General features: G+C 37.6%; 1 protein-coding gene across 1 annotated transcript in view; it reads right to left on the reverse strand.

The window, feature by feature from the left end:
* Positions 1–15,866, reverse strand: part of crtc1b (CREB regulated transcription coactivator 1b) — a 51,317-nt gene continuing 35,451 nt past the window's right edge. Inside the window, exons 8-12 of the mRNA XM_079844888.1 lie at positions 14,613–14,825; positions 14,443–14,529; positions 10,814–10,894; positions 7,250–7,424; positions 1–315 (exon numbers count right to left, since the gene is read on the reverse strand). Of these exons, the coding sequence (XP_079701014.1) occupies positions 104–315; positions 7,250–7,424; positions 10,814–10,894; positions 14,443–14,529; positions 14,613–14,825 (768 nt within the window). The 3' untranslated portion in view covers positions 1–103. The remainder of the gene's footprint in view (positions 316–7,249; positions 7,425–10,813; positions 10,895–14,442; positions 14,530–14,612; positions 14,826–15,866) is intronic.

The raw sequence follows: 15,866 nt of genomic DNA on the forward strand, positions 1-15,866 counted from the left end.
ATGCTGTTGTGTGGGTGGTTTGGAGGACGAGGTCTGCCACTGACCATATGGTGAACAGAGGCCATGCAGCGGAAATGTCTCGCTAGAAATTGCATTCACAGGTTCACAGTCGATCCATGCGGAATGTGTCCTCAGTGGCCGGGTCGGCGAGAACCATGTCCGGGTCATTGAGCATGTGCAGTCCATCCAGTGTCAAGGGGTCGATCTTCAACTCGTCCAATGGGAACTGAGAGTCTGCGTCAAAGCTGACGTCACCAACGCCGGCCAATGAGCTGGTGAGGTCTTTGGAGAGACTGGGTGGAGATTCCCCAGTCACTAGTGAGCGCAACAACAAAAAAATGCCAGTTAGCAACTATTACACTGCAAAAAATGCTTTTCTTAGTATTTTTGTCTTGTTTTCAGTCCAAATATCTAAAAAATCTTACATTAAGAAGCATTTACTAGACAAGTCTTATTTTGGGGGAAAATAACTCAATTAAGGGAGTTTTTACTTAAAATAAGCAAAATAATCTGCCAATGGGGTAAGCAAAATCTTAATTCAAACAGAAAACCCCATTATTTTAAGCAAAAACTCCCTTAATTTTGAGTTATTTTCCCCCAAAATAGGACACAAACTTTAGCTTGTCTAGTAAATGCTTCTTAATGTAAGATTTTTTTAGATATTTGGACTGAAAACAAGACAAAAATACTAAGTAAGAAGAGCATTTTTTGCAGTGTAAATGGGTGTTCACATATACAGTGACAACAAGGTGACCAGATGTCGGAGATTTTCCATGACATCAGTGACTTTCTGGTGTAAGTTTACATTTATTTAACCCTCTGGTGCTCTTCGTTTGCATTGGTCGTCTTCCCCGTCATAAGTGACCGGACACCTAAAAATTAAACTTCCTCCACCCCATTAAAACCAATGCAATTTATTTTTCTTCAGTAATTGTTTTACTTTTTAATTTTGTATTTTGAGATGAATTGATGGAATTTTTTTATATTTATGCAATAATTATGGTCTTTTTTTATTTATTATTGCAGTATTTCAGGTTAAAATAGAGACTAGGCCTTCAAAAAATGTTGAAGGCAGATTAGCGCCTCTTTTAGAATGATTTAAGAAATCCTGCAACCATGTGTGTAACCACTAGAGGTCTCTATGGAGAGGCTTGAGAATTCACTACTTCTGTTTTGAACACATTTAATGATTTTTTTTTTTTTTGTTGTTGATGGATTTGAATATATATTGAGAATCTCAAAGACTATTTATTATAAAGTTTTAGATATTTTTTTTTTGTTAGAAATCTAGATTTTTTTTCTGTGAATGTGTTTTTGCAGATTTCCCATTCATTTCCTATAGTGTCATTTTTGACCGAAGAGCACAAGTGGGAGTATTTTTTTTTTTTTTTACGACCAATTAGCATGCTCGAATCATGCCCTCATTTTTTGTGTGTTTACAGTCCTAATGCTAGAAAAGTCACCAAGTTTCATATCATTCTGATGAAGCTGTGATTTTAAAAAATTCAAAATGTGGTTCATAGGTTCAGTTTTTCGTGTGTGTGTGTGTGTGTGTGTGGATGTGTCAATATCACACTCTTGATGTTTTAGAGTGTCACTCCTTCACTGCTGTGTACTTTTTTTCAGCATCGTTGGCTGATGTGTAGATTGTACACACAAATATCCAGAGAATTCTTGTGTTTTTGTCGATTTCCTATGGTTGGTCATTTATGACCGAAGACAATATACGCTTTTTTTTTTTTTTTTTTTTTTTACGACCAATTAGCATGCTCGAATCATGACCCCAATTTTTTTTTTTACATACCTAATGCTTGAAAAGTCACCAAGTTTCATATCATTCCGATGAAGCTGTGATTTTTAAAATGTCAAAACAGAAGATTTTCCAGTCAGAAATGACGAAGAGCACCAGAGGGTTAAAGGAACACGCCACTTTTTTGAAAATAGGCTCATTCTCCGTCTCCCCTAGAGTTAAACAGTTGAGTTTGACCGTTTTCGAATCCATTCAGCCGATCTCCGGGTCTGGCGCTAGCACTTTTAGCATAGCTTAGCATTAGGGCTGGGTAAAAAAAAATCGATTTCTCGATTTTAAACGATTCTCACTTTTACAAAACAATATTGATTCTTAAATCCCAAGAATCGATTAGTCATCCTGTTTTCAGAATGGACAGATGCACTTTTATGATGGACAGATGCACTTTTATGATGATAGATGCACTTTTATGATGGACAGATGCACTTTTATGATGATAGATGCACTTTTATGATGGACAGATGCACTTTTATGATGGACAGATGCACTTTTATGATGATAGATGCACTTTTATGATGGACAGATGCACTTTTATGATGGACAGATGCACTTTTATGATGATAGATGCACTTTTATGATGATAGATGCACTTTTATGATGGACAGATGCACTTTTATGATGGACAGATGCACTTTTATGATGGATAGATGCACTTTTATGATGATAGATGCACTTTTATGATGATAGATGCACTTATGATGGACAGATGCACTTTTATGATGATAGATGCACTTATGATGGACAGATGCACTTTTATGATGGACAGATGCTCTTTTATGATGGACAGATGCACTTTTATGATGGACAGATGCGCTTTTATGATGGATAGATGCACTTTTATGATGGACAGATGCGCTTTTATGATGGACAGATGCGCTTTTATGATGGACAGATGTGCTTTTATGATGGACAGATGCGCTTTTATGATGGACAGATGCACTTTTATGATGATAGATGCACTTTTATGATGGATAGATGCACTTTTATGATGGACAGATGCGCTTTTATGATGGATAGATGCACTTTTATGATGATAGATGCACTTTTATGATGGACAGATGCACTTTTATGATGATAGATGCACTTTTATGATGATAGATGCACTTTTATGATGGACAGATGCGCTTTTATGATGGACAGATGCGCTTTTATGATGGACAGATGCGCTTTTATGATGGATAGATGCGCTTTTATGATGGACAGATGCGCTTTTATGATGGACAGATGCGCTTTTATGATGATAGATGCACACAGATATGTTCACAAGTCTTTCATCTGGAGTCCGAGTCAAGTCTGGAGTCTTTATCCACGAGTCCGAGTCGAGTCAAGTCATTTTATGTCTTACAAAAAAAAAGATATCATATTCAAAAATCCTTTTTTTAAAATAAATATATATATATATAGACAAAATATGACCTTTCTATTATCTGTTTTGTTTGTAATAAAAGTCCTAAGATGTAAGGGATACATCCAGCCTTCCGTTATAAATTATAATGCAAAATAAAAAAAACTATTGTCCTGGCAACAAAACAAGTAGTCATTTTCAATACAGTTGCTAAGTGGACACAAGATGGCGCCATTCACGTTTGTTACACAGCGTTGTTACTGACGACAGACATTATCAGAAAATCAAACCGAACGTTTCTAGTTTCTAGTCAATATAAAACTGTCCGTATGCTGATTGCGATACGTTAAAATATGCGCTTTAAGCAATAAATGGATTAACATCTTTCCATCTCTCTCGTGTCTACATTAAGAGAGAAAAGCTACGAAAAGATTTATAAAAGTAAAACGTAGTGCTAGGTTTAAAGGTTAGATTTTCTTCATGTTTTAACAGGCTGGCAACCCAAAAGAGCCACTCGGCTACACCACAGTAAAGCAGCGAGCTGTGTGAGTTAAAGGGTTAGTTCACCCAAAAATGTAAATTCTGTCATTAATTCCTCACCCTCATGTGGTTGGACACCCGTCAGACCTCCGTTCATCTTCAGACACAAATGAAGATATTTTAGTGTAAAGCTGATGCTGAGAAAGGCTTCAGATAGGCCTCCATTGGCATTCAGTACATTTACACTCACAAGACCCAGAAAAGGCTCTTAAAACGCCGTTACAAAGTCCATCTCACCACAGTGACTCTACAATAATTATACGATGCGACGACAATAGTTTTTTTTGCGCAAAAAAAATCAAAATAACACCTTTATCCAACTTGTTCTTGTCTTCCGTGTGTGTCTCCACGACGCATGCGCGAGAATATGACGCAGATCCGGCGTTCGGGAATCCATGAAATGCCACTTTAACCCCATTTTGAGAACTACGAGACCTAAAGCACGATCAATGTAGAATTCAACAGCTGAGATACGCGTGTCTTCCTCTGCTCGTAAACAAATCTCTTCTGGGTCATGTGTCCGAACGCCGGATCTGATTCACGTACATGTGAAGCAGATATTATAACATTCAAAATAAACATATATTTTTTAATTTACGATAGATAAGGATTAAAGACTTGAGTTGTTTTTAAAATTTCACGAGTCTTTTTTGATGAGTCAAGTCTGAAGTATCATAAAATGTGACTTGAGTCCGAGTCACTAACTCGAGTGCCCATCTCTGGATGCACATATCTCAAACTCATCACTGACTAAAAATATGAATAAATAATATTCACCAACAATACTTTCTTGCCACAGATCAGAAATTCTGAATTTTAAACACATTATAGCGGGAAAAAAAGTTTCGACGCACACAGATATCAAGAATCAGCATATGAATCTCAACAATAGTGTCATACTTAATGCTGCAATGCATGCTGGGAACCATGAGTTTTATACTGTGGTGGTTTAGTAGGGCTGGAGCTAAACTCTGCAGGACTTCAGCTCTCTAGGACCAAACTTGCCGACCCCTGACTTAGAGCTACAGAAATGTACCCTTAATGGTCCCACACCAGCCAATTTTGTGCTTTATATATATATATATTTTTTTTTGACAGTGTATTAGTCACATTCTTCTGAGCATCCCAACAATTTCTCTCAATGGGGAAGCTCATACAACAAGAAAAACGTCTTGTTTAATTCCTTCACAGCCAGACAGAAACTAATTTTACACACAAGACTGGTTGTTTACTCTTTAAATTAATCATGAAATCAAAATATTTCCCTTCTTCAAATCAAGTCCCGTCCTACATTTTCTTGCTTAATATTCTGACTCAAAAATGAACAAAATACGGATTACAGAAGTAAAAATGAGTAACTTTATGCAAACACTCTGTTCTCCCCAAAACTTGTACTAAAGAGCCTCAAATGAATTTATTGTATCTCTGAGACATCTCTTCAAAAGACATAAATGCATAAATAACAAAAAAAAACTAAATTTTTCCCTTAACAAAGCCTCTAAATATTTTTACGTTTTGATCTATGACATAAAACACATTAGTTAAAACCTGCTTGTGATTTTTTATTTATTTATTTTTTTTACTTTATTGTGTCTTTAAAAACGGTGGTTGCTAAAAGGGAATGCATCCTTTGGCGGGGACTTTAGACGTCATCATGACAAACGGGCAATCTCTCACTAGCCCGCGCTTCAGCCTTATGAAGAACTTATGTGGCGTGAATAAATCGCGCTATTCGCGCAAAGTTGGATGCTTCAACATTTGGAGTTTACGCGCTTCACATGTTCGTCTCGTTGAGAAATGGCTGACATGGGCTGTGTTTACACGTCTTTTTGTGTTAAAACTACGTTTTGTCACACATTAACAGTAGATTTTAAGACTTTTTCAGTCGATAATGTAGTTGTTTAAAGCTCAAATCTGTGGTTTATTTATAAGAAGAGTGCCTATTTTAACATCTTTTCTATCATTTTATCTATAATTTGTTCCCTGGCAGATCGTTTAGGCTGAGGGCACAGTGAAGTTTCATTACTTGTTTATTTTTAGGCTATAACTTTACGTTAGCGTTGTAGCCGACTAGAACTCACTTTGAATGTTTGACTGAATTGTTTCCTTTATTTAATTTATAGCTTCTTATACCTTTTACTTATACTTTTGTATTATTGATCACACATAAACTTGCATTTAACAAAAAGAGACTGGGTTGTGTTTCATGTCATTTAATGTTATCACAGTGATAATCATATTGTCTGAAAAAACATTAACAAAAGATAAATCTCAGAGAGGCACGCATAAACAAAATTAGTTTCTAACATTTTTGGAAAAAACGAATGGGCAATATTTCTCATGAAAAAGTGGATAAGTGTTCATACACAGCGCAGATCATAATGAGCGAGCGGGTTTTTTAAATAAAGTTTGAGGAAGCTTGATGATGACGTTGATCCACGACCATGGTGCGCTGTAGTCCGTTTATAGCCTACCGTTAGCATTTTATATCTGACGGCTTTATTTAAAGGGTTAGTTCACCCAAAAATGAAAATTCTGTCATTAATTACTTACCCTCATGTCGTTGGACACCCGTCAGACCTCCGTTCATCTTCAGACACAAATGAAGATATTTTAGTGTAAATCTGATGCTCTGAAAGGCCTCCATTGGCTCAACTTTACACTCTCAAGACCCTTAAAAGACACTAGTGAGATGGACTTTGTAACGACGTCTTTACAGTGGTTCTACAATAACTTTATGAATCGGCGAGAATAGTTTTTGTGCGCAAAAAAACCCTAAATAACGACTTATATAGTGATGACGATTTCAAAACACAGCCTCATGAAGCTTCGAAGCGTTATGAATCAGCGAGTCGATTCATGATTCGGATCGCGTGTCAAACTGCTGAAATTTGGCGATTCAAACCGCTGAATCGACTCAGTGATTCATAACGCTTCGAAGCTTCATGATGCTTTGTTTTGAAATCGTCATCACTATATAAGTCGTTATTTAGGGTTTTTTTATTCACAAAAACTATTCTCGCCTCTTCATAAAGTTATTGTAGAGCCACTGTAGTGAGATGGACTTTGTAACGACGTCTTTAGTGTCTTTTAAGGGTCTTGAGAGTGTAAAGTTGAGCCAATGGAGGCCTTTCAGAGCATCAGATTTACACTAAAATATCTTCATTTCTGTTCTGAAGATGAACGGAGGTCTGACGGGTGTCCAACGACATGAGGGTGAGGAATTAATGACAGAATTTTCATTTTTTTGGGTGAACTAACCCTTTAAGCTTCAAAATTTATACATTTTGGATTAATTTGTAAAGATTATCTTGATAGACAAAACGTGTAAGGGTCATAACTCTTTGTTGAACACAGATCTTATTATTATTATTTTTTTTTTCAAAAGTCTATGGGGAAAATGCATGGCTTTTCGATCGAGGGAACCCATGCGCCGCTAACTTCCGGGTTGGCCTACAAAGTGACGTCATAACTTCGGCACTCTATTGGCTCTGGATAAAAGCGTCTGCTAAATGAATAAATGTAAATGCATAATGAATGGAAAGACACATTACCTGTGAGAATGATGTTGGGAATGTTGCCATGGCTACTGTAGCTCAGCTGCTGTGCCTCCTGCTGACCGCTGTGGCTTCCGGTCAGACCCATCATGGCCGCCTGTGTGTAGTTCAGCGTTGAACAGTGGCTGGAGTCGCCTGCATTCTCCATCATGTTCATGTTGAACTGCTCCAGCTACACAATCAGCATTACAACGTTTTTAACACCATTTGAACAACAAAATAAAATAAATGTGTGTAAATATAAGCTGAGCAATCCACATATGTTTCCTTTAAAAAACACTCAATTGATCATTTTTGTAGTTTTAAACACTGTGTAATTGGTGTCAAACCCTATTAAAGACAGATGTGACATTGGACCCAACCTACATCCATTTCCCTTGCCGGAATCCTCAACAAGCCCAAATAAAATGGGGCTTTTATGCTTTTATCGCCAGATTCCCAAACATAGACTGCACCCACATCGCCATAAAAGCACCATCAACCAGCGAATTTAACCTCTGGTGCTCTTCGTTTAGGGTCGTCTTCCCGATCATAAGTGACCGGACACCTAAAAATTAAACTTCCTCCACCCTAGTAAACCAATGCAATTTATTTTTCTTCAATAATATCTTTTATTTTGTATTTTGAGATGATTTTATGGTATTTTTTAATATTTATGCAATAATTATGGTCTATTTTTGCCATTGAAAATTATATAATTAAAAAAAACAATTATTATTGCAGTATTTCTGGTTAAAATAGAGACTAGGCCTTCAAAAAAAAATTTTTTTAAGGCAGATTAGCCCCTCTTTTGGAATTATTTAAGAAATCCTGCAACCATGTGTGTAACCACTAGAGGTCTCTATGGAGAGGCTTGAGAATTCACTAGTTCTGTTTTGAACACATTTAATGATTTTTTTTTTTTTTATGGATTTGAATATATATTTAAAAAATCTCAAAGACTATTTATTATAAAGTTTTAGATATTTGTTTGTTTGTTAGAAATATAGATTTTTTTGGCCTCACTTTATATTAGGTGGCCTTAACTACTATGTAGTTACATCGAAAAATAAGTACAATGTACTTACTGTGTTTATATTGTATTGCAAAACACTTTTGCTGATATTGAGGTGGGATACTGGTAAGGTTAGGGACTGGTGTGGTGGTGTGGGTAAGTTTAAGTGTAAGGGAAGGGTCAACAGTGTAATTACATCTGTAATTAATTTATGTAGTTACATTTGTAATTACATACAGGTATATTTAAAAATGTAAGTACAATGTAAAGACATGTATGTACACAGTAAGTGCATTGTATCAAATTATTAATTAAAATTTTAATACATAGTAGTTAAGGCCACCTAATATAAAGTGGGTCCGATTATTATTATTATTTTTTTTTTTTTTTTTTTGTTCTGTGAATTTGTGTTTTTGCAGATTTCCCATTCATTTCCTATGGGGGTCATTTTTAAACTAAAAGCACAAGTGGGAGTTTTTTTTACGACCACTTAACATGCTCGAATCATGCCCTCAATTTTTGTGTGTGTTTACATACCTCTTGCTAGAAAAGTCACCAGTTTTATATCATTCTGATGAAGCAGTGATTTTTAAAAATTCAAAATGTGGTTCATAGGCTCAGTTTTTCATAGGTGTGTGTGTGTGTGTGTGTGTGTGGATGTGTCAATATCACACTCTTGATGTTTTAGAGTGTCACCCCTTCACTGCTGTGTACTTTTTTTCAGCATCGTGGCTGATTTGTAGATTGTACACACAAATATTCAGAGAATTTGTGTTTTTGCCGATTCTCCATTAATTTCCTATGGTCGGTCATTTATGACCGAAGACCATGAATGCTACTTTTCTTTTTACGACCAATTAGCATGCTCGAATCATGATGCAAGAAAACATACCTAATGCAAGAAAAGTCACCAAGTTTCATATTATTCAGATGAAGCAGTGATTTTTAACATTTCAAAACCGATTTTCCGGTCAGAAATGACAGAAGAGCACCAGAGGGTTAAAGATGTAAATAGAAAAGTGACCATGAACGAGCATGTGGGATTTATCAACAATGATTGCTTACTCATGTGCGTAAGAACTGTGTGCACACGTTTGATAAATATGTATTTTTCTTGTACTTTGGCGTATTCTAAATTTCATTAGTAGGACAAAATATAGAAGCTTTTCTACGCACTGTTGATAAATGAGGGCCCTGGTTATTTCTTTGGCAGTCAAAGAAGTCAGAGAAAGCCTCAATTGTTGCAATGGTGTGATTCATTGGCTAAAAAAGAAAGCAAAACACAAAATGAATTTGACTGATAACATTGATTTTTTTTCCTCTCAAAGTTTCTACTTTACATGCACCGCACTGTGACGTAATGTCCAACTTGTGAACAAATCGGTTGATTGGTTCGTCACAAAAAACTAGTGTTCATTTTGTCACCTATTTTTAATTTAGTCTTGGTCTTGTGCCAAATGTCCTTGTTAGTTTTAGTCATATTTAGTCATCCACATACTTTTTTTTTTGTTAGTCAAGTTTTAGTCGACTAAAGGTCTCGTCCTTTTAGTCTAGTTTTAGTCAAAGGAAAACTCAATATATTGTGTGGCAAAATAAGTTATATATATATATATATATGCCACAACACCACAGCTAACTGGTGGATTTACAGCATAGATGCCTAAAATCAGCATTAGCTTATGAGACAATGGGCACAAATATCGATTTCCATCTTGATTCAGTATGAATTCATATGTATATAGCCTACTGTACATAAGGAAAAATAAGTTTGCCTTTTAGCACTATTTTAAACTTTTTGGGGGGGTTAAATTATATTTGCTTGCATTCATTACTATCCACTATTATTAACATTTTAATAATTATGAGTTATGATCTGCAATACTTTTTTGAGCAACTAGACAACATGTATATTTATTAAAGAGCCAACCAGACACCTATAGTGGGTAATGGCATTACAAATGAACATTTTATTTTTCTAGCCACAAAATGGCTCTAATTTGCCTCTTTGCAGTGGAATTCTTTATTTGAATTACTACACTAATTGTAATATAAATATTATAATACAAAAATTAAAAGACAAATGTTTTAAGTGGTCATTAATGGACCATACTTATTGCACAAATAGTATTTAGTACCAAAAGATCTCCTCAAAATATTCAATAAATATTATTGAACTAAAATATAGGCTATTTATTTTAAAAAATAGTTAAGGTGTATGGTCACATTTGATCACCTATGAGTATAAGTGTGACCAATGAGTAAGGAATACCTGAGGGCTCAATACAATAAAAACATTAACATTATTGTAAACAATGTTGCATCTCCACCACACTCCCTAATATAATGATCCTGTAAATATGGTTGACGTAATAATCAATGCACACTATGCTGTACTGTTTACCAAAACTTGCTGCAAACACCAATCAGGCACTTCCTCTCTGAATCAGCTATGAATCGCTCTTAAACTGAAGTTAGCCTTGATTCTCAATTGGAGTTTGTTGTTTTGTTTACAAAATGGTATGTCTTAATAAAAATAGTGTGATTTTAAATGCCTCACATGTACGTACCTGGTTGGATAGGGCATTGGTCTGTCTGGACGGAAGGTCATAGAATGAATCTCCAAAGATGCTCCCAACCACCTGAATATGCTATGAAAAAAAGATCCATTAAGAACATGTAACGCTGTGGTGAGATGAAGCAGACAGTCTTTATGATGCTCCAAAATACTGAGGAGAAACACAGGAAGGGTTTCACGCAGGGATTAACATTAAAGGATTAGTTAACTTTTAAATAAACTTTTGCTGGTCATTTACTCACCCCCATGTCATTCAAGCTGTCCATGTCTTTCTTTCTGCAGTCGAAAAGAAATTAAGGTTTTGGATGAAAACATTCCAGGATTGTTCTCCATATAATGGACTTCAATGGGCCCCAAACGGTTCAAGGTCCAAATGACCGTTTCAGTGCAGCTTTAAACGACACCAGATGATGAATAAGGGTCTTATCTAGACAAACCATCAGTTTCTGAGAGAAACCCAGCAGTATTTATGCTATTATTTTACCTCTTATCAGACAAACGTGATCATCTCTGAGCTCCGCCATAACTTCCGCTAGGTGAGGTCAAAATACGAGCGTGGTCATGGATATATCGATCATAGATGCCTCATTCTATTGATCCATACAAGTGCTAATGAGGCATCTACGATCAATATATCTATTACCATGCTCGTATTTTGACCTCACTTAGCGGAAGTTATGGCGGAGCTCAGAGATGATCACGTTCGTCTGATAAGAGGTAAAATAATAGCATAAATACTGCTGGGTTTCTCTCAGAAACTGATGGTTTGTCTAGATCAGACCCTTATTCATCATCTGGTGTCGTTTAAAGCCCTTTGAAGCTGCACTGAAACTGTCATTTGAACCTTGAACCGTTTGGAGCCCATTGAAGTCCATTATATGGAGAACAATCCTGGAATGTTTTCATCCAAAACCTTCATTTCTTTTCGACTGCAGAAAGAAAGACATGGACATCTTGGATGACATGGGGGTGAGTAAATGACCAGCAAAAGTTTATTTAAAAGTGAACTAATCCTTTAACCACATAAATCATAAACAAGAACCGACGAGGGACTGAACATGGGAGTATAAATACCAGGAGAACATAAAGAGAGGCCGTGCAAATCATAAGTAACCATAGAAACAGGGGCGTTTTCTGGGATTTTCATTGTAGGGCGGCTCAGCCCCAGTGAGGATATGGGGAAAAAAAATCGGTAAGACTTTAGTTTAGGGTCCAATTCTCACTATTAACTAGTAGCTTATTAGTATGCATATTAGGATATTGGCTGTTTATTATTACTTATAAAGCAAATATTAATGCCTCATTCTGCATGACCATATTGTACCTCCCTTAATCATACAATGTAGGCGGGTTTATAATCTCTGAGATCCCAAATGTGAGGTTTGGGGGGTTTGGCCCCTCGAGAACATTTTGATTTCTATGATCTACATATGTGCATTTTAAGATGTTCTGAACGCCAAAAAATGAGATAACAATAACTTCAAAAACCATGTCAGTGGCAGATATGACTGAAGTTTTGTCAGTGAAGACAGTAAACATGTTTAACTGATATTTATATGTTTTATGAATCATTTTCATAGACATGTTCATTTACTGAAGGCTAACAGGAAAGCTGGGTAACTAAATTTATAAAATTAATTTACAATATGCACACATTTATTACTTTGTTAATATTTCTTGTTTGTTAATTATATTATAAATGACATTACATAGGCCTATTTCAATTCAAAATGGTGAAATTAGACACAAGTTTATTCATTTGCCTGAATATTTTTGTCATTTGTTTAACATTTCTGCCTTACAGAAGCTTCTGTCAAATATGAAACGTTTAGTTTATCTTCATTTCTCTCACTTGACGTCGAGTCGCTGATGAACATAAAGCCCGCCTACTCTGATTTGATTGGTTTTCTCAAATATGTTGACATTGAGGAGCGGCGACAGACCAATGAGAGCTCAGATCAACACACACATTTGTTCATATGTTTGAAAGGTCAATCACACATTTTGTAAGGGTTTCAGCCCCCCCTAAACTTCTGTCCAGCCCCCCTAAAAAGGGCCTAATGACGGCCATGCATAGAAACAAATGAGGACATATTCATTAACCAAAGAAACCAAAACTAAAGAGGACAGGGAAACAGGAACTAAAGGAAACAGAACATTAAAATAAGAGTCCCTAACCATAACTGTAATCATAAGCGACAACACACACACACACACACACACACACACACACACACACACACACACACACACACACACACACACACATGTGGGGTTTTCATGTTTTATGGGGACTTTCCATATGCGTAATGGTTTTTATACTGTATAAACCGTATATTCTATCCCCCTACACTACCCCTGCCCCTAAACCTACCCATCACACACACACACACACACACACACACACACACACACACACACACACACACACACACACACTGCCCCTGCCCCTAAACCTAAACCTACCCATCACACACACACAAACACACACTGCCCCTGCCCCTAAACCTACCCATCACACACACACACACACACACACACACACACACACACACACACACACACACACACACACACACACACACACACACACACACACACACACACACACACACACTGCCCCTGCCCCTAAACCTAAACCTACCCATCACACACACACACACACACTGCCCCTGCCCCTAAACCTACCCATCACACACACACACACACACACACACACACACACACTGCCCCTAAACCTACACACACACACACACACACACACACACTGCCCCTAAACCTACACACACACACACACACACACACACACACTGCCCCTAAACCTACACACACACACACACACACACACACACACTGCCCCTAAACCTACCCAACACACACACACACACACACACTGCCCCTAAACCTACCCAACACACACACACACACACACACACTGCCCCTAAACCTACCCAACACACACACACACACACACACTGCCCCTAAACCTACCCAACACACACACACACACACTGCCCCTAAACCTACCCAACACACACACACACACACACACACACACTGCCCCTGCCCCTAAACCTACCCAACACACACACACACACACACACACACACACACACACACACTGCCCCTGCCCCTAAACCTACCCATCACACACACACACACACACACACACACACACACACACTGCCCCTGCCCCTAAACCTACCCATCACACACACACACACACACACACACACACACACACACACACACACACACACATGCTGCCCCTAAACCTACCCAACACAGGAGACATTCTGCATTTTTACATTTTCAAAAAACATCACTTAGTCTGATTTATAAGATGTTTTCCTCATGGGGACCTAAAAATGTCTCCACAAGGACGAGGATTTCGGATATCGCCATCTTTGTGGGGACATTTTGTAAAGTAGGGATTACCAGTCCACACACACACACACACACACACACACACACACACACACACACAAATATCATATCTAAAGATGTAACAGTGTGAAAGTGTGTGTACTGAAAGTGATGGCATTATAGAGAAGTAAACTCTGAGATGCCAATAAGCACAAAATTACAAAAATTAATCAAATGAAGAGGTGTCATGTTTACTTGTGGTGAACCGCCGGGTGAGAAGCCCTGATTGGACACTGGAGATGTTGGTGACTGATTGGTCGAAGAGCCGGTCTGACTGCGGTACTGTTGGGAGGAAAGGGCGTTAGAATCACGTGATATGTGTTGAATTTGACATTACTGAAATATCAACTAGAGGAAAAACTTACCGAGTCGGCAGATCCACTTGTGGCTGTCTGTGATTGGCTAGCGAGAGTGGTCTGGATGGTGCTGGGGGCGGAGCTTACGGTGAGCGGAGGGAGCCGAATGAGACGGATGTTCTGAGGAAGAGTGTGTGGCTGTTTCTGCAGGTCGTTCAGTAAACTCAGCAGCGAATACTGAGACAACTGCTGCTCCAGGGACAGACTGTCCATTGAGATCGGCTGTGATGACAACACACCATCAGAAAACAGATAAATGTGATGTTAAAGGGTTAGTTCACCCAAAAATGTAAATTCTGTCATTAATGACTGACCCTCATGTGGTTGGACACCCGTCAGACCTCCGTTCATCTTCAGACACAAATGAAGATATTTTAGTGTAAATCTGATGCTCTGAAAGGCCTCCATTGGCTCAACTTTACACTCTCAAGACCCTTAAAAGACACTAAAGACTAAAGTTACAAAGTCCATCTCACTACAGTGGCTCTACAATAACTTTATGAATCGGCGAGAATAGTTTTTGTGCGCAAAAAACCCCTAAATAACGACTTACATAGTGATGACGATTTCAAAACAAAGCATCATGAAGCTTCGAAGCGTTATGAATCAGTGAGTCGATTCAGTGGTTTGAATCGCCAAATTTCAGCAGTTTGACACGCGATCCGAATCATCATTCGACTCACTGATTCATAACGCTTCGAAGCTTCATGATGCTTTGTTTTGAAATCGTCATCACTATGTAAGTCGTTATTTAGGGTTTTTTTGCGCACAAAAACTATTCTCGCCGATTCATAAAGTTATTGTAGAGCCACTGTAGTGAGATTGACTTTGTATCGACGTCTTTAGTGTCTTTTAAGGGTCTTGAGAGTGTAAAGTTGTGCCAATGGAGGCCTTTCAGAGCATCAGATTTACACTAAAATATCTTCATTTGTGTCTGAAGATGAACGGAGGTCTGACGGGTGTCCAACCACATGAGGCTCAGTCATTAATGACAGAATTTTCATTTTTGGGTGAACTAACCCTTTAAGCTTCAAAATTTATACATTTTGGATTAATTTGTAAAGATTATCTTGATAGACAAAACGTGTAAGGCTCATAACTCTTTGTTGAACACAGATCTTATTTTTTGCGATTTTCCAAAAGTCTATGGGGAAAATGCATGGCTTTTCGATCGAGGGAACCCATGCGCCGCTAACTTCCGGGTTGGCCATTAATGACAGAATTTTTGTATATGTTTAAAGGTCCTGTTCTTCGTGATCCCAT

Source organism: Gobio gobio, assembly GCF_949357685.1.
Source record: "Gobio gobio genome assembly, chromosome: 19".
NCBI classification, from domain to species: Eukaryota; Metazoa; Chordata; class Actinopteri; order Cypriniformes; family Gobionidae; genus Gobio; species Gobio gobio.